Raw genomic sequence first — 21914 nt, 5'->3', positions numbered from 1 at the left:
TGAATTGATAACTACACTAACGCGTCTGTATCGCCTCTCGTTCAGTACCAACAGGGTTCCGTCTTCATGAAAGGCCGCCCATGTCCACCCTATCCCCAAGAAGGGTGATCGGTCAGACCCCTCGATTTGAAGACCGCCAAGCTTGCGGATCGCCAGCTGATCAGTGACCGGCAGGATGGCTTCCCATACAGTCGCTCAGCTGGCAATCTTCTTGTATACTTCAGACATCGACAGGTTGCAAGGCGAGGCTCTCACTGTTAGCCTTAAAGTCGCGAAGACCTTCGATAGGGTTGGCATAGGACACTTCTATCGAATCTTCTAGCTTACGGAGTCCCCGAGGAGCTCTGCAAGTGGATCGCGAGCTTTTTAAATGTATGAAACATCACACACGTCATCGATGGCTGCTGCTCCGATATCATCATCATCAAAGTTGGCATCCCACAAGGTTCAGTGCTCTCCCACACACGTTTCGTTCTCCATATCAATGAGATGCTATCTATTGATGTCATACATGTCATTCGGATGATAACACCGCGGATACGCGATATATCGGCCATCAGAGTCTTTCTCGGAACGTGGCCGGTGGTCAGAGTGGGGTGAACTAAATTCTGTTCAGTTCAACCCATTGAAGACACAAGTTTGGGCGTTCACTGCGAAGGCCCCTTTTGTCATGACGCCGCAATTATTATTTTTGTAGCTTAGATGGGTGGACGAGCTCACAGCCGACCTGCTGTTAAGTGGTTACTGGTGCCCATAGACATCTACGACGTAAATGCCCCACCCACTTTGAGATATAAGTTCTAAGGTCTCAGTATAGCTAGTTACAACGGCTGCCCCACCCTTCAAACCGAAACGCATTACTGCTTCACGGCAGAAATAGGGAGGGTGGTGGTACCTATCCGCGCGGACTCACAAGAGATCCTACCACCAGTTATTCCACGCGGGCGGAGTCGCGGGCAAAAGCTAATCTGCCTATAAAGGCAATAAAAAAAAACGTAAAGCTATGTAGACCTTGGCAAGAAGTTCATATTCCTTCACGAGTAGTATGCTGAACGTTACTGTACCGACAGCGAACATAGTAAACAAGTATCTTCCGATTCCAGGTTCGCTCCATTTCATAAAAGGATCGTCTTCAACTGGAAAATAATTTAAATTTCATATTTTATTCGTTCGAATTTAAGCAGAAATTGAAATGTATTAAAATTAGTTGTGTTCAGTGATTTAAAAAATTACGAAGAAAAATAAAGTGCTAAACTATGTATGAAAATGTATTTTATAGTATAATTCAGCAATAACATTGATTAATAGCATTGAGGTAAAAAAAAATTGATATTAGAAACTACATATTAATTTCCAATACTACAGAAAAACAAAAAAGAAGAGAATTATTTTTTGAGTTTTGTGTTCAATACCATCACCGCTATAGTTTCGTACGATCGTCTTAAGTTTTGAAGGAATAAAACGACTAACTACATAGAAGAGACATAGAAAGCATCACAACACGCACTCACAAGGCTCACTTACTACAACACACGGTAAGGTTGAGCTGGTTGCATATTGTGTGTCGTGTGCAATTCTCAATACGTAATTGGTCGCAGAGGCCTTCGCAGGCCAACAATGAAAATGACGATACACTCATGTCTCTGTATGCAAAGAGAAAAATATTAACCTAACAAATATCATCATAAAGTATTCTGAAATAAAATGTGTGTTTTTATGAGAGTAAATCATCTGTCGTATAACTTTAGCTACGGATTGACTGACCGCGCAGCGACTGTACGTGTGTGTGTGGGACATGTGATAAGAGAAATGAAGTCTATTATCTTATTACTCTCTTGAACTAATTAAAATTCACCAACTCTTTAGTTTTGTGCGCTCACTAAAGGCTATCTATCGATTCAGATAATCACACAAAAACGTAATAAAAAATGATTTATAAATAAATAAATAAATATTTACTAACAATCACGCCACGTAGTATAGTATATAGTATAAGTTCGTAAAGAACTTGTGTTACAGGTACCAGATAACGGATATAAATGTAAGATTTTTATTATACACATACATATATTTAAATATACATCCATAACCCTGGAAAAGACATTTATATTTATCATACAAATATCTTCCCTTGGCGGGATTCGAACCCTCGACCCCCTTGTGTAGTGACCATGTCACTTACCACTACACCAGACGGCCGTTAGAATGAATATTCAGCACACCTTCTCCCTCAATTACGGTAGAAAATAAATGTAAAGTTGAACAATAATCGTAGTGTACAGCATATTCATTGATCGAATTAGGAAAAATTACCTGAAACTCCGGCTGATACAATAAATAGGTAGCGGCGAAAAAATCCAATCAAACAGATGTGCATAAAAAGGACTTGCGACTTGTGGTAATCTTAATACTTCAGTAATTAAAAACGGCATACAACCTAAAAGTTTTTTTTTCATTTATACATAATTTATTTCTTGCATTACAATTGTTTTTTAATAACAGAAAATAGTAGCAGATATTTTCAGCGTCGCTTAGATGTATCAGCTAAAGAATAGTTGAACTTTACAAACTATTATAAAATTCTCTGACCTGTTATTTCAAAGATAAGTAGGTAGATCAAAAATTTTATATTTACCACTGAATACGTTGACGAAGCACATTTTCGAAAATCCAGTCGCAGCAGAGTCAAAGTAGAATGATGCCAGATAGTGTATTGGTATTATTGCCAGTGAAAACACTACGAGAACTAGTAACACCCGCCCTGCACATAAATATTATTGAAGTCTTTCATATTTATCCGCTAATAAATATAGTAGGTCATGTCGTCTTCTCGCATCAAAACTGTATAATCTCAAAAGTTATTTTCCAGGAGAGTGTTATAAAGGTTTAACATGTGATATTTTTAATATTAATCATCTTTGCAGCATTTATTTTCAGTTACATTATCTGTCTTTTAAAGAAAGATAAAACTATGTAATAATTTTGTTAATAGTAGTCAAAACATAGGTAAACTAAAAAAAAACTAAACTAGGCTCTTTTGACAGTATTTATGAGAAGAATACTGGTGATACCAAATGATTCCGTATATTAACTCAATATCGAATATTTTTGGAAAGTGTACACTTTTAATGCGAAAAGACGATGTGATACGAAAGGAAAAAACATGAAAATCACATTGCAACACTACTAATTTTAGCAGCAGCGTTTTCTAAATATGTAACCCGCGTATTCCGATCGTATTCAGTGGTGGTATGTTGTACGGTGTGTTTCACGGGTACACCACCACCATAATGCCTGTTTCAGTCGGACGGGAGAACATTTCTACAAGACAATTGAGACTTTGACTTCTTTTCTTAGAGTGGACGGTATTTGAGTCGCAATGTCGATAGGTTCCGCTGATAATTCAATATCAACGGGCAATCAATAATGCTTTTAATAAATATAAGCACCTCTTAGGCCAGCAATAATAAACTAAAAAGCCAGTTCATCCTAAAAGCACACATCAAAGTGTGGTTTGAACTTAATGCTGTAATCAAGCTGAATGTTAACTTAAAATTTGCTTTTCCCCACCCCTTGCATTGGGGTTCCCGGCTTTTTGGAGTCGGTCTCAGAGATATAATGGGTATACCGAAGCATGTTTGAACACGCTGATTCAATACTTATTGTTTACGAATACGCGACATCGAAGCTCATATTGTTTATACCATATGAACTATCAAGCGGTGCTTCTCGTCATAGATGGTCGATGTCGCTTAAATGCATTTAGAACTGCCAAGTCGTACAGTTTTACTGGTGGTAAGACCTCTTGTGAGTCCGCACGGGTCGGAACCACCACCCCGCCTATTTCTGCCGAGAAGCAGTAATGTGTTTGGGTTTGAAGGGTGGGGCAGCCGTTGTAACTATACTGAGACCTTAGAACTCATATCTCAAGATGGGTATATCGCAAGATGCGGAAACACCAGGTGGGCTGTGAGCTCGTCCACCCATCTAAGCAATAAAAGTAAAAGTAAGAAGTAGCCAAAAACACACGCATACACAGTCATATTATACGGGTTAAACAAAACACATGACATACACAAATTAAGGTAGGATATCGTGGAATCACCAAACCGAGTCTCACCTAATTCCTGAGGCGTGGAGAGCGTCTTCTCGTGGAAACAAGCGAGAGTAAAGACAATACACAAGTAGATGAGGAACAGCCACAGCCAGTCCCACACAAGCGCACTGAGCCACAGGACGGCCGGCCGCACGCCCGACACGCGCTGCAAGAGCTTGGCCCCGCTACGCCGCTCCTGCTCAACCCACCCGCTTCTAAACATCACTTTTTTTCCCCCCTACCTATTCGCTAAGAGGCTATTCCAGCTATGCCCGGACGGATAAGTGAGCTCATGGGCTGAACCTGAGAGAGTTTGCTAACACTAGCCTTAGCAAGAGTAGTGGCTTCACTGAATCTAATACCGGATCGGAATCGTGACTCACTGAAACGATCCGGCTAGAAACTCAGTGGGCTGTGACCATGTGTTAGTTAGCTCGTATAACTCTTCATCGTAATCGACGAGGACAGTGACTAGTGCTCGAGAGGCCTAAAAGCACCGGTAGTGAATCCGGGGATCCGACAAGACATGTTTCGGGTGAAGACGGCTTTGCGTTGCCCCGTCGCGGACGGATAAGTCAACATCACCATGACTAGCCGCTGAACCCTCCTAACCCGACCCTCATCCTAACCGCGCTCGGAAATTGACTATACTATTAATGTAGATGTAAGTTTCATTAGACTTTCAGTATATCAGCCTTATTCCCGAAGAAAAAAAAAAACCTTTCGTCAAAAAAATCATGAGTCTTTGATGGACATTAGCCGTTATACCATTGCAATTGGAACTTCGACAAGGTTTACGGTATTCATCACATACATCTATGACCGTGCTACATTTGGGAGCTCTGAAGTCGAGTTTCTTTAGGTTAATCTTATTAAAAGCGATATTATTATTCCAAGACAAATTCGCTGGTGAAAACATAATGTCAAACGAATGATGAGTTTCTCGCCGGGTCTTATCAGTGGGTCGCGTTTCCGATCCGGTGGTAGATTCTGTGAAGCACGGCTCTTGCTAGGGTCAGTGTTAGCAACACTTCCGGTTTGAGCCCCGTGAGCTCACCTACATGTTAGGGTGAAGCTGAAATAGCCTCTCAAGGCTATCAGCATAGGAAGGAAAAAAAGACGAAGTTAAACGTACAATGTATCCAAACTAGGATTTCCTTTTAAGTTTGTGGGTATCGGAAATACATAAACGAAACAAGCACACGTACATTTAGACCTCAAACACTAAATACAATTTAAAAAGATCGAACCCGGGCCCCATGGTTATACTATTAGACTTGAATTTTTAAAGCCCTGACACATAGAAATTTAGTGTAATTATTTTTTGGGCGACTTACTTTAACCGAAAAAAGGACGAGAAACGAAGTCACGAAAGCCATACAGAATCCAATATTAAATGCGAATTGAAATCCCATGCTGCTACCGGTAGCCATTACTTCAACCTGAAATTAAACAGACACAGTAGACAGTATATAGTACACAATCCAGTGTTTTCAGTTCAGTATAGAATGCAAGCCCTTACTTCTGAAATCATTTTCTATAAACCTTTTTTTAACACTGGAAATTTAGATCAGTAGGCGGATTACTGTTGATTTAATATTAAGATTACTTTTAATTTAAATATAATCTTATATCTATATATATATATAAAAATGAATTACTGTTCGTTAGTCTCGCTAAAACTCGAGAACGCCCGGACCGATGTGGCTAATTTTGGTCTTGAATAATTTGTGGAAGTCCAGAGAAGGTTTAAAAGGTAGATAAATATGAAAACGCTCGGAATTGAATAAAAATTGCAATTTTGTTTTTCCTTTGATGTGTCCCCCGTCAGACGGATTCCTTTTGTTTGTTTTAAGTTTATTTTATACAAAAGCTTAGGTCTTTTATTTATCGATTGAGGCACTACGAATTCTGCCGGGTCACCTACTATATAAAAAAAAACAGTAGTTACTTTGGTCCCAATGAGCTATTAATCTAAATCATTCTCATTAGGTGGGATAACATTAACATTTTTTTTTAGTGTTAAACTTTAATAAAATAAAGATTTAATTTTACCAGGTTTTCTATCGAATACGGCAGTGGAAAGTTGACGATTCTCAAGGAACTTCCAGGCGACAGGGCACGCAGTATGGCGTCATTCACAAGTGCGAGCGAGATAGCAGAATCGTGGTATCCATAATTACTGAACCAAGCAGTTATTTTGTTTTGGCCAAATGTAGCGCCGACCAATGTTTCGTATTTTACGCGAGGAAGATCGGAATCACTCTGAAATTAAATAAATTATGTTCGAAATAAATAAAAACCAAACATCTAACGTCAAGTCTCCTTACAAATTAGAGCTCTCGGATTGTGAATTCAAGATAGGAATTAGTGAGGAAGTAGCTTAAATTAAAAATTTATTATTACGGACGGATCATGTAGAAGCGATCATAGAAGGACAAGGTCCTTGATGCCTTATTATCCTTTTTAACGCAGACGAATTAGCGAGTTCTCGGCCTGGTGTTAAGCGGTTACTGAAGCTGATAGATAGCACAACGTGAATGCCGCCACACACCTTGAGGCTTGAGGTCTATTATCTCAATTGTATAGTAAATAAGTAAATTGCAATTGCTGCGGCATCGATTTTTATGACACGATGTTATAATCTAATTGTGAAAATTTATAATTAGCCTTCAACTACTCTGTACTGACTTTAATCTATACATATAAATAAAATTAGAGTGTCTGTTTGTAATATTGAAATATCCGCTTTTTACTACATGCATATGAATATATATATATATATATATACGGTACATGGTATATATATATACATACACCAAAATAACATTTTTTACAATTTTTGTCTGTCTGTCTGTCTGTTTGTTCCGGCTAATCTCTGGAACGGCTGGACCGATTTTGATGAGACTAATATGTAGCTGATGATATAAGGAGTAACCGAGGCTACTTTTTTTAGACTAGCTTCGCCTCGCGGCGTCACCCGCAGTTATTGTCGTACCGCGCGCAACATGGCGGGACTCTCCTATCAATAATAAAATTTAATGTTTCCGAAGCGAAGCGAGGGCGGATCGCTAGTATAAAATATAAGCGAGTTTTCTAATAAGTGATAAAATAAAAACAGAATAAGAAATTCTTGGGTTTCACTTAGGAAGCGAGCGGTAGTGTGGTTCAGGGCTTAGGGTAATGTAAACTAAACAAAATTGATAATGTTGGTACACAAGTCCTAAATTGTAAATTTTCCTCAAGCTACAAATAATTCAACAACAAGAATGGGTTGTAGATACAAATCGTATAGATTATAGTTTTATTACTTAACCAGATGTAATTTATATTGTTACGTCTGTACTCCTTAAGATGGGCTTTACTTTTACTGGTCTGGAGTAATAAAACAAACCTACTTGTATACGGAGGTTGTAATTCAAGTTGATAAATGAAGGGCTAACGCACAAGCCACGAACAAACAAATAAAGCTACAAAAGTTTCATCAGTCCCTTCGTCTTTAATATAATAGTAATAAGTTCTTACCAGCTTGAAGTAAAATTTTCCCATGTCCATTGTACCAATGTCCGTCAAAGTCATTCCAGGATAAGTGGAGAGCTTAAAGTAGTTTTTATAGGCCTTCAGAGCTCTGGCTTCTATACTCTCTTCTGTTATATTAAGAATTTGTGATATTAGAGTTTGAGTGGTTTTAAATCCGCTCTCTAAACGAAGCGTTAGTGGGGGTAGTTGCGAAAGGAACTTCCAGGATCTCGAAATTATAACAGAAAGTATTATATTGATCACGGGGCTCACAAATTGTATAAAAGCCACCAGTTTATTCCTCATAGTGTTGTATGCTAACTTCAAAAACATTGCTTTTATATGATTTTTGAGAAGTTTAAAACCACGGACTTTCTCCGAAGAATCGAGATGACCTGAAAAATATTAATAAGATCTATAAACAATATTAATACACACTTTTCAACTTCCTCAAGCCTTTCTTATATGCATATATTAATTTACCATTTAACTGTATTGCATATTTCAGATTAAGATTAAAATATATTTAGAGTATTAAACTTACTATAATTTTGAGATTCTATGGGCGCAATAGCATCATCGCTATAAGGAACTATGTTGTGATGGTTTCTTTTAGGCTCGTTTTCTGTACTATATTCTGCACCAGCTCTGAAATCATATTCTATGATTAGTGAGATATGTGATCGGAATTAATATCGGGTTAGATGAATCTAATATTATATTGTTACTAGTATAGATGGTCAGCAAACGACCTATCTTATCTTAAGCGGATACCAGAATCAATCATCTATGTCAATACGACTCTAAGGCGAACTGCTGTTGTATAGCGCTTAATATATTACAATACCAAGGCTGTTGAGTAAGTATTGGATATAAAATCTTAAATGCTAGGTGCGCCGTGGTTTCGCTCATACCAAAATGCAATTTTATATTAAAACATAAAACACCTAAGACAATTCAGCTAAAAAACCATAAAACAAAGCTAACTACGTAAGATAATGTTAGGTGAATATACCTAGTCAGGTCATAAGTATTGTCACACATTAAAAACTTTGCTTTTAGAATGCTGGCCACAAAAAATTTATTGAATTCGAATTTCGAATTGTTGATGAAAATAAAAATGTATACTTTTAGAATTTTACTCATTTTTAAATATGGAGTGGACGCTTAAAGAAGACCGTGTTGCAGTTATTGCGTTGCATCGTTTCGGTTACGCGCCAATTCAAATTTTTAACATACTGAAAAATTTGAACATAACCAAAAGATTCGTTTATCGTACCATCAAACGATACAATGAAGACTCTAGTGTAGATGACAGGTCAAGAAGTGGTCGCCCTCGGTCTGTTAGGACTCCAGCAGTGATAAAAGCTGTCAAGGCGCGAATTCAAAGAAATCCCAAACGTAAGCAGAAACTGTTGGCCCTTCAGATGGGGTTAAGCAGAACCACGGTGAAAAGGGTGTTAAATGAAGACTTAGGGCTTCAGGCATATCGAAGAAAAACAGGACATCGTTTGAATGCTCGTCTAATGGACCTGAGACTGAAGAGATGCCGCGCTTTGTTGAAGCGGTACGCGGGAAAAAAATATCGGGCAATTCTTTTTTCGGATGAAAAAGTTTTTACCGTAGAAGAGAGCTACAACAAACAAAATGATAAGGTGTACGCACACAGTAGTGAAGAAGCGAGCAACCGTATTCCGCGTGTCCAACGAGGTCATTTTCCATCCTCGATCATGGTATGGTTGGGAGTTTCTTATTGGGGCTTAACAGAGGTACATTTTTGTGAGAAAGATGTAAAAACGAATGCAGTTGTGTATCAAAATACAGTCCTGACGAACCTTGTGGAACCTGTTTCTCATACCATGTTCAATAACAGGCACTGGGTATTCCAACAAGATTCGGCGCCAGCTCATAGAGCGAAGAGCACACAAGACTGGCTGGCGGCGCGTAAAATCGACTTCACCCGGCACAAAGACTGGCCCTCCTCCAGTCCAGATTTGAATCCGTTAGATTACAAGATATGGCAACACTTGGAGGAAAAGGCGTGCTCAAAGCCTCATCCCAATTTGGAGTCACTCAAGACATCCTTGATTAAGGCAGCCGCCGATATTGACATGGACCTCGTTCGTGCTGCGATAGACGACTGGCCGCGCAGATTGAAGGCCTGTATTCAAAATCACGGAGGTCATTTTGAATAAACTCTAGTGTCATAAGAATCTATGTTTTGTTAAGTTCATTTTGGTATATGAATGGTTACATAATGAATAAACTTGTTTCAATTATTTTACATTAAACATGTGACAGAATTTATGTCCTGACTAGGTATATACATAGTTACATAAACAGATTTCTTAACAATTCGACCTATGGTTCATAAGATAAAAATCACTGCTACCAGCGCCACCTATCCGGATCTAAGGTAACTACAGTAGGCGCGCAAGTTTATGTTCATCCTAAGGAATACGGTAGTGCTGTGACCTAGTTAATTATGGTAATGTCGATAGTAACTACCGATTTAGTCAACAGCTATCAATTTGGTTTAATGTAACTTAAGGTAATTTTGCAAATTATGAAATAAAATAAATGTGATAAGTAATTACTTATTTATTTCTAATAGAGAAAAATATTTTTTTTATTCCAATTCAATCACTTATCACATGAAAAGGCAACCGACAGATCAGAGTCGGAATCAGTATATTTTTTTCTAGCTGAACTTGTTGGAAGCGGAGTAGTCATGGTTTATTCACAATGAAATAACACAATAGCGTTAGCGTAAATTTTCGATATCGATAAGCGCGCGTCACAACCGTCAAGGACAACACTCGACGTCAGACAAATGCGGGGAAGTGGGCGAAGGCAGGGCGAGCTGTCCCTCGCGCGTCGCCTCTGGACCCGATGGACATGAACTCGCGCGCATACTATATGTTCGTCCGAGTGATCACGTAGCCCTTTGTATATGTTGAAAGTTTTATATCTATTGGGCTCATGGTTCTCGAGTTTTAGGTGAACATACATACGCACATTCTTTTTTGTATACACATGTATATAGATGAGCGACCAGTGATTTAATGGGTCGGCCGTAGCATTAACAAAGATATCGACTCCTATAAAAAAATTCAATTTATTACGCTATATACTAAATATAAATATGTATTAATTGGTGGTGAACCGATAGTATGAAAAGAGTGTGGACGGAAGCGTTAAGATGTGAGTGAGAGAAAACGGTAAGAAAGGGAAAGGAAGATGGCGAAGACGATTGAATGAGCAAGCCGTAAAATAGGTGCCAATTAATTTTTTATTATTATAATACAGAAGATTTGAAAAAAGAACAATGAAAGTGGAAAAATAAAGAATAGTCTTATTTTATGTGCTACAGTCCCAATTCTACATTAAGGCAAATGTTATTATAGTACAAATATACTGTGAGCAACAGGAGAGGCAGCTAATTAATTAGACAATCAACCCACTGTTTTCCATTCAACATGCATAGAAGAAGCCTTGATGAATCTATTTTAATATGGACACCGACGATGAATAAAAAATAATAATAAATTACTTCATAAACACTTCTTCGAGGCTGGCCAATGACAGACCATAACTAGATATTTTCAACAATTCTCTTTTTTCTTCTAAATCTTTGAACATGTCGGGAAATTTACTAACATATTCGTTAGGTAGGATGTAAGTCAGTTCCGATCCTGCAACAATCACGTGCGTAATTTACAAATAAGTTCTGATTGAGATTGAAATGAAATTCATGCTTGGTTTGGAAGCACGTTCCAGTTTATATACACCGTAATATTACGACAACTTGTCTTGATCTTGGTCATTTTCATTGTATACTAACTGACCCGGTAGACTTCGTAATGCCTCAATCGATAAATAAACGACCTAAACTTTTGTATAAAATAAACTTAAAACAAACAAAAGGAATCCGTTCGACGGGGAACACATCAAAGGAAAAACAAAATTGAGCATTTTCATATTTAAATTTACCTTTTAAACCTTCTCTGGACTTCCACAAATAATTTATAATTCAAGACCAATATTAGTCAAATCGGTCCAGCCGTTCTCAAGTTTTAGCGAGACTAACGAGCAGCAATTCACTTTTATATATATAGATATATTTCAGAAATCTAACTATCGATCAGCGCCATCCCCCATTAAATCTGACACCATTTTTTCCATCACTGCGGATTAGGTCTCGATACTTGAGTTCTAAAAATCTCAAGGTTCCCGAATGTGAATGCACCTACGGCCTCAGTTCTAGTGAAGAACTATATTCGCAACAATCATTTCATTTATTTGCGTGATTAGATATTATGTTTTATTATTAACTTAAGCACATGTGTTGAGTAACAAGTTAGTTCACTGTGAATCTGTTTTTATACAACCCGTATTAGCAATGCTTTTATTAAAAAAACTAGCTATACCTGTCCGCTTCGCTGGGCATTTAAAATTAACATTATTATTTCTCACCCCCACAAAGATTCTCATCATTAACGCCCCCGCAACTGCTGTAGGGAGTCCGACACTCATATAAATATTAGCCTATCCACTAAGTACATGTATTTTCTACATGGATACAAAGTTTCAAGTCAATCGGATGCATGGTTCAGTAGTTATAACGGAACATCCGTAAAAACCACTGTGACAACAAGTAGATTTATATATTAGTATAGAAGAACAAGTACCCTCACTAATACACTACAGTTACTGTTCGTTTAAAATAAATTGATTTGCCACGTTTTATTTTAAATAAACGTCGGACTTTTTGGCGGGAACACGAGCAGCGAATTTGTGTAATATGTTTTTATATTTATTTAATGTTTCCTCAGGTTTAAAGGCGTAATAATGGTGTTAGCATCTGTGAAAGTGCACAGATATAAAAAAAGCCGCTGCCGTAAATTAAAGCTTATCGAGTTCTACCAAAAAGTCCACTGAAAAATTCTTAGTAAATAACGACGATTTTACTGATTTTATTTCGCCCCACCCACATTGCGTTTTATTTAATTTCATTCCAATTAATTAAAGTATCCAATTAATCAACTTCGTCTCGTTTCACCTCATAACATTTTTCATATTATAATAGAATATAAGAAGGCAATATAAGATTTGGCTTAAAAGACTAGTTACTGAGATAAAAAATGAAAAAAGTCAATGTCAAAACATCTAGCACCTATTTTAAATTAACATGTGAAATATTTTTCTTTTAATATATTTCTAATTGGTTTTCCTAACCACATAGGATTTTTACTTACTGTACGCTGATTGCTAATAAATTTCGCTATTACCTATATTAGTATTTTCCTTTATATCCGGGATGTATGTTTTGAAGAATTCTGTAACAAGATCGACTTGGCAGGCGGCGTCCTTGACGAGCGCGAGCTTGTAGCCGAGTCCGTAGTGGCGCTTGAGGAAGTAGGGGGAGCCCAGACAGGCCAGGCGGCCGGCGGCGAGCACGGCCACGCGGTCGGCCAGCACGTCCGCCTCGTCCATGAAGTGCGTGGTCAGCAGCACGGTGCGGCCGCGCTTCTCGCGCTGCAGCAGGTCCCACAGCGCGCGCCGCGCCGCCGGGTCCAGGCCCGACGTGGGCTCGTCCAGCAGCACCACGCGCGAGCGCCCGCACAGCGCGCAGCCCGCCGACAGCCGCCGCTTCTGCCCGCCAGACAGACTCGACGCCGCCGCGTGCCTCTGGCACACAACACAAGGTATCGCTAATATGTGTGCTTCACTACATCACTACAAGTAACACGTTGATCAAGTAGATCGTGGCCTAAAGGATAAGACGTCCGGTGCATTGGTGTTGAGCGATGCACCGGTGTTTGAATCTCGCAGGCAGGTACCTAACAAGGCGGCGGCGGGTGCCTAACAAGGCGGGTACTTAACAAATGTTCACGATTGACTTCCACGGTTAAGGAATAACATTATAAACAGTAATAAAAATTAAACCCGAAAAATTATAATTTGCGTAATTACTGGTGGTAGGACCTCTTGTGAGTCCGCGCGGGTAGTTACCACCGCCTTGCTTATTTCTGCCGTGAAGCAGTAATGCGTATCGGTTTGAAGGGTGGGGCAGCCATTGTAATTATACTTGAGACCTTAGAACTTATATCTCAAGGTGGATGGCGCATTTACGTTGTAGATGTCTATGGGCTCCAGTAACCACTTCACACCAGGTGGGCTGTGAGCTAGTTCACCCATCTAAGCAATAAAAAAATAAAAAGAATAAAAAATAGAAGGCTCCGCGTGTATATCACTGTAACACTACGGCAACTCCGGCCACGTGTCTCTACCGAATGTGAAGTTACATTGCTTCGAAATCCCAAAGTACTGGTAACACGCAGAGCGGGCGGGAAGCTGTCTTTGAAGTCGAAGAAATGTCGTTACCGTAAATTAATAGACGGAGAGACGAGGAGACCTTCATTGTTGTCTATGTCGAACTCTGGCTCTATGGTTGAACATAGCTGAAAAAACATTTTGAAAATATGAAAACTTACTTTTTCCTCAAGCTCAAGAAGTTTGACGAAATGATCAACCTCTTTCTGGATTTCATTGTTCGAAACTCCTTTTAATCTTGCGTAAAATTCTATGTGCTCCGCTACAGTAAGATCGGGGAAGAGGACATTGTGCTGCGGACATATGCCTATAGAACTACGTGCCATTTCAGTTTCCGTAACTATATTGTAGCCGCTTATCGTAGCCGTACCGGAGGTCGGAGGAATCATACCTGTAATTTTATGTGGGTATTTTAACACGAAACTGCGCATTTTCAAAACATTATTTATTTGTAGACAAATCTTACCGATTAACATCGATATCGTTGTAGTTTTGCCAGCCCCATTGTGACCGAGCAATACGGTGATTTCGTTTTCATATAATCTTAACGTTAAATTATCAACGGCCGCCTTTCTGCCTTTATAAACCTTTGTGAGATTCTGGAATAGGAAGAAATATGAACAAATTTGTAATTTATCCAGCTTTTCCTATCACGAAGTACAGAAGTGGAAGAATTTGAATAACAGTATAGTTGTTATTTTAACACAGGCGAGACTTCGACCGACTTCTTCAGGTGTTACTGGAAAAAGCTTAAAAGTTAACTTGTACTTGTACTTAGGTTGGTATGAAGCGAGCTTGATAATTATACTGTTCATATCTTTACAATAGAAGAATAACATTATTCTGACTAGAGCTTTGTTTAACTTCCTTCACTAATCTTCTTTTATCTGTATGCTAATGAAGACATGGACCACAAACTATACACTGACAAAATCGCAATCAATTGAGAACAAGAAAAAAATAGCCCATATTGGGGGTTACAATACAAAAAGATAAACGATCCAATTTGAAGAAATTAGGAAGTCCCATTACCGTTTTAGAGAAAATATATTGCATTACTTTTTAATTATTATTAAATCAGTTTCTAGCCGAAAATCGAACAATTTTGAGAAAAAAACACGTTTTATTTTTAGCTATACTTTCATATAGCGTCATATCATATAGTTTCTGTCATATAGTGTCTGATATATAGTTAGTAATATTTCTAATATCGAATTTATTCCGAACTCACTTGAATGTCGACACCTACGGGCGAATCTTTAGGTTCTTCGTCGTGAACAACTTTCAGGAGAGCATCATGGTACGCTGTATCGCTAGATTCTTCCGTTTTTGCAGCTGCAAGGTTGTTTTTGAAGAGAGCATTGTATTTTTCAAATAAATTCAAATTTGAGAATAATTAATATGTACCCGTACACCCGTACACCGATGGGCGGTGCTGGATCAGAGTATGCTCTAACATCAGTACTTAAGATAGGAAATAGAAACATATGAAAATATACGTACTATTACTATTGTTTGATTCTATTGTTAGCTTTTTTTCAATACTGTTTTAAAATTGTGTAGAAGACAAATTAAAAATACTATAAACGTTAAAATACCAGTTCTAACAACTTGTATTATGTATTAGAAAAAAAAAATAAACAGAATTAAATCTTCACTCATTTACTTTTTGTTTATTTTTTTGTTTTTCCTGCCAACGAAGGTCATCGTTTTTGCGCAATAAAATATCCGAGATACATCCGTTAGTAGATTTCTACATTTTTGATGATTTTTCTACATTTTTTTCTTGATTGCCTAATAAACAAGCTCCCGGCCCAAGTGGTTGTTACGGGAGCCCATAATTATCGCAACGTGAATGTTGTTTCCCACTTTGCGGTATAAGGTCAAAGTATCAATTGTATGCTACATGCTTGACTACTCCATGCCACAAATAGGCAGGATGGAAATCGAAGTCCGAAGTTATCGTGGACTAAAGGATAAGACGTCCGGGTGCATTCGTGTTGAGCGATGCACCGGTGTTCGAATCTTAGGCGGGTACCAATTTTTCTAATGAAATACGTACTCAAAGAATGTTCACGCTTGACTTCCACGGTGAAGGAATAACATCGTGTAATAAAAATCAAACCCGCAAAATTATAATATGCGTAATTACTGTTAGTATGACCTCTTGTGGGTCCGCGCGGGTAGGTACCACCACCCTGCCTATTTCTGCCGTGAAGCAGTAATGCGTTTCGGTTTGAAGGGTAAAGCAGCCGTTATAACTATACTGAGACCCTAGTACTTATATCTCAAGGTGGGTGGCGCATTTACGTTGTAGATGTCTATGGGCTCCAGTAACCACTTAACACCAGGTGGGCTGTGAGCTCGTAAACCCATGTAAGCAATAAAAAAAAAAGTTCTTCTAATGCCGATTGGCGATCGCAATACGCTTGTATAGCACTCAGAAAACACAGCAGTCAATTTTCTGATAAATCCCATAGTTGCTTTTTACGAAACACTCGGGAAAATATGTAGTGGTGTTGTTCTAGGCCATTTACGAATTAGAGATTTAAAGAAACTAGTGACTCCGCAGTAGTCGAGATTCGACTATAATTAATTGAAATTATAAGTTTAAGCATTATTAAGGTCCTATTGTCAAACAATATTATATTTCGATAATATAATCACGGTATTCGCATAAACTGCACGATAGATCAATTAATATTAAAGACAAACAATATGAATATATTTTCAATTCGACTACAGAGTTTAAACCATAACAAAAGTTTCCCAATTGGCAGTAAACAAAGAGTATATTTTTATGTATGTGTTGTGTCAAATACATGGTAGTGTGTGTAATGTTTTCTTTATTGATTTAAAGTACCTATTGTGCATTATTTTAAAAAAATATTAGCATTGTGCACTCTTTCTCTATATTCTCTTTAGATGTGAGAAATTTCCATACTCCTCCGTCCGCGCAATTTTCGTAAAAAGGGGTACAAAGTTTTTGCTTCACGTATTAATGTATAGATTCTACAATTTGTAATAATACTACAATAGAAGCTTTTAACTATTCGAACCGCAGGCGTTGACAAGTACATGTCATTATATCGTCTAGAAGGTCAGCGGTTCATGGCCACCTTCATTATATAACGTTTCTACGATGATGATTTTTTTCGTTTCCAATTAGTAAGTACAAACCCAGGATCGTGATTTGAAAATAATGAATTATAAAGCAACATAACACTTAAGTGTACATACTTTACATCTAATGTCGTATGTAAATTGAAATTTTCATATTCACTTGCGTCTTTATTTATTATCTATATTTTTATTATATTACATTACAATTTGTAATAGCTATATGTATATAGTACAGTTTGTGTAGCAATGAATGGTTGGTCTATCAGTGCCTTTATATCAAGTTTTTATTTTATGGCTTAGATGGGTAGACGGGCTCACAGCCCACCTGAAGTTATGTGGTTACTGAAGCCCATAGACATCTACGATGTAAATGCACAACCCATATTGAGATATAACTTCTACAGTCTCAAGTATAGTTACAACAGCTGTCCCACCCTGCGAGCCGAAACGCATTACTGCTTCACGGCAGAAATAGGCAGGTTGGTGGTACCTACCCGCGCGGACTCACAAGATATCCTACCACCAGTAATTACGTAAATTATAATTTTGTGGGTTTGATTTTTATTACCTGGTGTTATTCCTTCACCGTGAAAGTCAATTGTGAACATTTGTTAAGTACGTATTTCATTAGAAAAATTGGTCCCCGCCTGCGGGATTCGAACACTGTTGCATCGCTAGATACGAATGCACCGGACGTCTTATCCTTTAGGCCATGACGACTCGACAAAAGATTCGAATGATTATTTTTCTGTTTAAATCACAAGTTTGAAATTTTCGGTACAGATCGTAAGAAAAATTGAAATGCGGCACGGGTGAGTGCCGTCATTCTGTCAACTTCTGATGCAAAAGAATCTTGGGTTCTGGATCGCGAGGGTAGATAGGCTACGTTGTACGAATGCAAGGGAAACTTGACCCTGGCCTCGCGTGGTTAATATTTACGAGTTCCGACGACAACTTAACATCGAATAGGTCGAGAGCATCCCGGTCCATCTAATAAAGCAAAATATGGTGTGTAAATTGAAAGGGACGACGCAAAAAGCGAATAGCAAAATCGCCTACGATATTTACAAAATTTACATATTTTCATCAAAATACAATATTAATTAGTTGATCTATAAAGGATCATAATTTAGCTTGAAATATCTTTGGTTTTTCGTGTTTGAAAGTTCGTACTTGCCATAAATAGTTAAATACTTTTTTCTGGTCATCCGTAATAAGGCTTAAGATTTATTTTAAAAAAAAACTGCGGTAACATGCGGACAGACTTCTTGCCCTTGTTCGCGCAGCATGTCCCGTTTTTCTATTCAGGTCTATCATACATCATTTCTGCACTCACATCCTTCTACCACATATCCTCTTTCAACTAAACCATTGAAGTCTTTTTAGGAAGTCACGTGTGCGTAACATGTAGACGGATAAACATTATAAAAAACATCTCTGAAACTTTACTAAATGAATTGTGACTTACCAGCGATCCTCGACTTATTTGTCGACCAAAATTTTTTCGTGAATGGAAAATACCACGGCATCGGTACACCGAATTTCCCCGGTCGTATTTTTTCGACATACATAGCAATTAACATGTACAATATTGTGTCCAGCATCAACATCAACATAACATGCCCCGGTTGAAATTTGTCGTGATATGATATTGGAGAGAAAAACTCGTTCCATTGAAGTCCTAACAAAATAAGAACAGTATTAGGAATGTTATTTAGAAAATTGTTCTGCACAATTTTTTGGGTATTGATATACGACAGCGGTCGGGGAGCCGCGGTAAATTACTATAAATGGGGTAAAATGAAATTTTGGGGGGTAAAAATGAAACTTTTGTGAGTAAAAAGTATATATTGAAGTGAAACTTCTTTAGAATCGTTGTGATTTCAAACTCATAAAAATATCATATTGAACAAGAAATTATCATTTAGGTACTTATATTTTCTGTGGGGGCGATTTTTTTTTCCTCAACTGTATATTAGGTATTACTATTATTACCGTTATGTATTACGAGGTATTACATTGACAAATTGAATAAATTATGTTTAAATTAAATTTTTAGTTATTGTTTTCTTTTCAAAATTATCATGGGGGCTATAATATGAAAGATGCTAAAAAGAAGCGATTTAATTATTTTTTTGTTCTTCCCCATGGAGTAATGTCAACTTACACAAAAATATTTTGGGGTAATAATTAAAAAAGTTCCCCGACCGCTGATATACGATTATTAATATATATTTTAAAGGCGATACTAGTGTTTACAAAAGCAAGTGTTTAGTGTATTCAATGCAACAAAATTACTCATGGCTATTTTATACTTAAAGATATGTAGTGAATAAAAAATCATTCATAAGTTCAATTATCGATTGGTCTGTGAATCGATTCAGGTGTTACCTCTGGATGTGCCTTCACACATTATAATCATCTGGAAGGCGTAACCCATGGCGGTATTCGATATAAGACTAAGAAGTAATTTTGTAGTAAGACTTATATCTTCGTACAGCACTTGCGTCAACATGAAAACGGCATAAGTAGAAAACCACGCCAGACCCATAAACGAAGAGGCGGTGTTGGCTAAAAAAAACGGAAAATTGCCTATATTTATTTTAATGTTGCAAATAATTCAAATTAAAGTTGTTTTAATATTAATATGATGATGACCTTCTGCTTTCCTATTTATAATTAATAACGATATTGATTCATTTAAATTATACTTGGCCTTATGGCAATACTAAGTTTTATAGGGTAGAAGTGAAATTGAAGGTCAATTTAAATGTAGATTATACAAGAAAATTTCCCTACTACTAAATAAAAAAAATTAAAAATTAAATCATTATCGAAAAAGAACAATCTACAACCTAACTAATAGAAACTGTATTAGTTCATATTTTCAACATTTTTTTTCTATTATTATTACCTTTATTGAAAAAGACGCTGATCATGAAAGAAAATGCAAGTGATGCCATCACGTAAAGCACCATAAAGAAAAATAGAACAGACCAAGGTGTAAATGTGAGCACAGAGTAGCCTTGACCATCTTCAGTGTGATTAAAAGGAATCTGCAATTATATTACACAACGTTTAAATTAAAATAAATTTTAAAGTAAAATTTATATATTATCATAAAAAAGTAGGATACCTTTAGCAAGATCACAATTAGAAGTACTGATATTAAAAGAAATGAGAATTGTTTTATAAACCAAGCAAGCCAATGGAGCCATGAGGGTAGACCCATTATTATCATAGTTTCCTGCAAAAGAAAAGTAGGGATTGAAACTTTGTGTAAAATTAAAGTTCTAGTGAAATCCTTGTTAAACTAAGTGAATGTACCTTGAGTTGTAATTCTTTTTCATTTGTTACCATTTTTACGGTGTTCACAAATGTGTAGGCAAAGCAAAGCATTATTATCATAGATATAAATCTCTCTAAAGCTATCAACAATTCGTCTTCTCTGTATGCCACCTGAGGAAATCTTTGTAGGTATACTTTGGTATTTATAGCTTTACCAGTTTTTTGTTTGATTATTTCTTGTGACACTGCATGCTGTACCGCTAAAAACATTTCTGGTGAATATCCTAAAAACATATATTAAAAAATGCATTGATATTTATTACTCCATGGAAAACATTGTATCGATATAAAAAAACATCAACCAACCAGGAGTTTTTCCACCATACATATCGTCTGCATCTCTTGGCCCTGGCCTTGGAAACAATGGAAAGAGTAAATTAGTCCTCCAACTAGCTCTCAGTGGATGCTCAATCATCGGAGTTCTCATTACAGCTGGAAATCTAAATCTTACAGTTATGTTTTCAGGCCATTCTGTAGCATCTGAAATGTTTTTATATATAAAAATATTACCGACAGAAAACACATTTTTTAGGCAATTTAATTGAAAGTTCTTTTACTTACTGGCCATTACATCATCAAATTGGATTCCAACTAAAATTTGATTCATTGCATTGGGTTGTGTAAGTGCCAGTTCCATATCTTTAGCATTCTTATATCCTTTAGGCTGAGGTAGAATATTTGAGTCAAATATAAAAGTAAAAAGGAAACTTAAGTTGTCATTTGCAACCATTGCAATAGCATCCCTTACAACATTTCTTGTTAAAGGGTTTTCTGGAGAGAATGCAAGTGTTCCTGTTTTAGCTGCTGTTAAATTTCCTCTGTGAAAATTAAATTTTTGAACAAATAAGGTTTTTAAGTATACTTACAAAACCGAATAATACTTACAGGTTTCTACCAGTAATGTTGAGATATGTTGGTTGAAATGGTGAATAAGTAATAGCAGGTTTAGATTTTGGGTCTACGAGGCATCTTGTTAATATTAAAAATAAAGAAAATATAACTGGTGATGCTATTTCAAAAATGGTTTGCCACTTGTGTCTTTTTTGGAGAAGAACATTTTTCCAGATGAGAAGTTTGAGTTTTGCAACAGCTGACATTGTACACCTATCAGTAATGAAAATTCTGAAATGAATATATTATTAAACATTTTATTTATAGAAGAAGCAAATCATATTTTTTTTAAATATGAGTATCTTTATATTTCTGCGCTAATTAAGCAGATGTGCATATGTTTCGTTTTAATCGGAAATAATCAGTTCTGAACTTGAATTGAAATCATCTGCCACCAGACTGAAAACAATCCTGATTATTTTGTTGAGTAAATAACGTTTATTTTTTTAACCTTCGAATCTTATATTACACGGGAGGATGAGCTCACGGTCCTCATAACGAGAAGTGGTTACCATCGCTTCATAAATACAACGTGAATACCGCCACCCTCTTTACTATTTAATCATTAATTATTCAAACAATTCATAAATTTACTTTATTA

At 37.0% G+C, this 21914-nt stretch overlaps 2 protein-coding genes across 6 annotated transcripts in view; one reads left to right on the top strand and one right to left on the bottom strand.

The window, feature by feature from the left end:
• Positions 1-21914, top strand: part of LOC134200438 (uncharacterized) — a 400183-nt gene that overhangs the window by 41854 nt on the left and 336415 nt on the right. The window lies entirely within an intron of this gene.
• The window catches only part of LOC101740779 (phospholipid-transporting ATPase ABCA3), a 35875-nt gene that overhangs the window by 13510 nt on the left and 451 nt on the right, over positions 1-21914 (bottom strand). For 4 of the 5 annotated variants that reach the window (XM_062673346.1, XM_038016881.2, XM_062673344.1 and 1 more), the window contains exons 2-23: positions 21308-21544; positions 20984-21240; positions 20729-20902; positions 20402-20646; positions 20211-20321; positions 19989-20130; positions 19466-19645; positions 18543-18755; positions 15183-15286; positions 14418-14550; positions 14113-14342; positions 12907-13306; positions 11169-11310; positions 8160-8263; positions 7622-8010; positions 6152-6361; positions 5434-5538; positions 4121-4292; positions 2636-2761; positions 2314-2437; positions 1525-1643; positions 1012-1136 (exon numbers count right to left, since the gene is read on the bottom strand). In XM_062673346.1, coding sequence (XP_062529330.1) covers positions 1012-1136; positions 1525-1643; positions 2314-2437; positions 2636-2761; positions 4121-4292; positions 5434-5538; positions 6152-6361; positions 7622-8010; positions 8160-8263; positions 11169-11310; positions 12907-13306; positions 14113-14342; positions 14418-14550; positions 15183-15286; positions 18543-18755; positions 19466-19645; positions 19989-20130; positions 20211-20321; positions 20402-20646; positions 20729-20902; positions 20984-21240; positions 21308-21519 — 4017 coding nt within the window. In that variant the 5' untranslated portion in view covers positions 21520-21544. The remainder of the gene's footprint in view (positions 1-1011; positions 1137-1524; positions 1644-2313; positions 2438-2635; positions 2762-4120; positions 4293-5433; positions 5539-6151; positions 6362-7621; positions 8011-8159; positions 8264-11168; positions 11311-12906; positions 13307-14112; positions 14343-14417; positions 14551-15182; positions 15287-18542; positions 18756-19465; positions 19646-19988; positions 20131-20210; positions 20322-20401; positions 20647-20728; positions 20903-20983; positions 21241-21307; positions 21545-21914) is intronic. The other variant, XM_038016880.2, reaches the window with a different exon arrangement.

Source organism: Bombyx mori, chromosome 17 (assembly GCF_030269925.1).
Source record: "Bombyx mori chromosome 17, ASM3026992v2".
NCBI lineage: Eukaryota > Metazoa > Arthropoda > Insecta > Lepidoptera > Bombycidae > Bombyx > Bombyx mori.
This window is presented reverse-complemented; position numbering and strand designations above follow the sequence as displayed.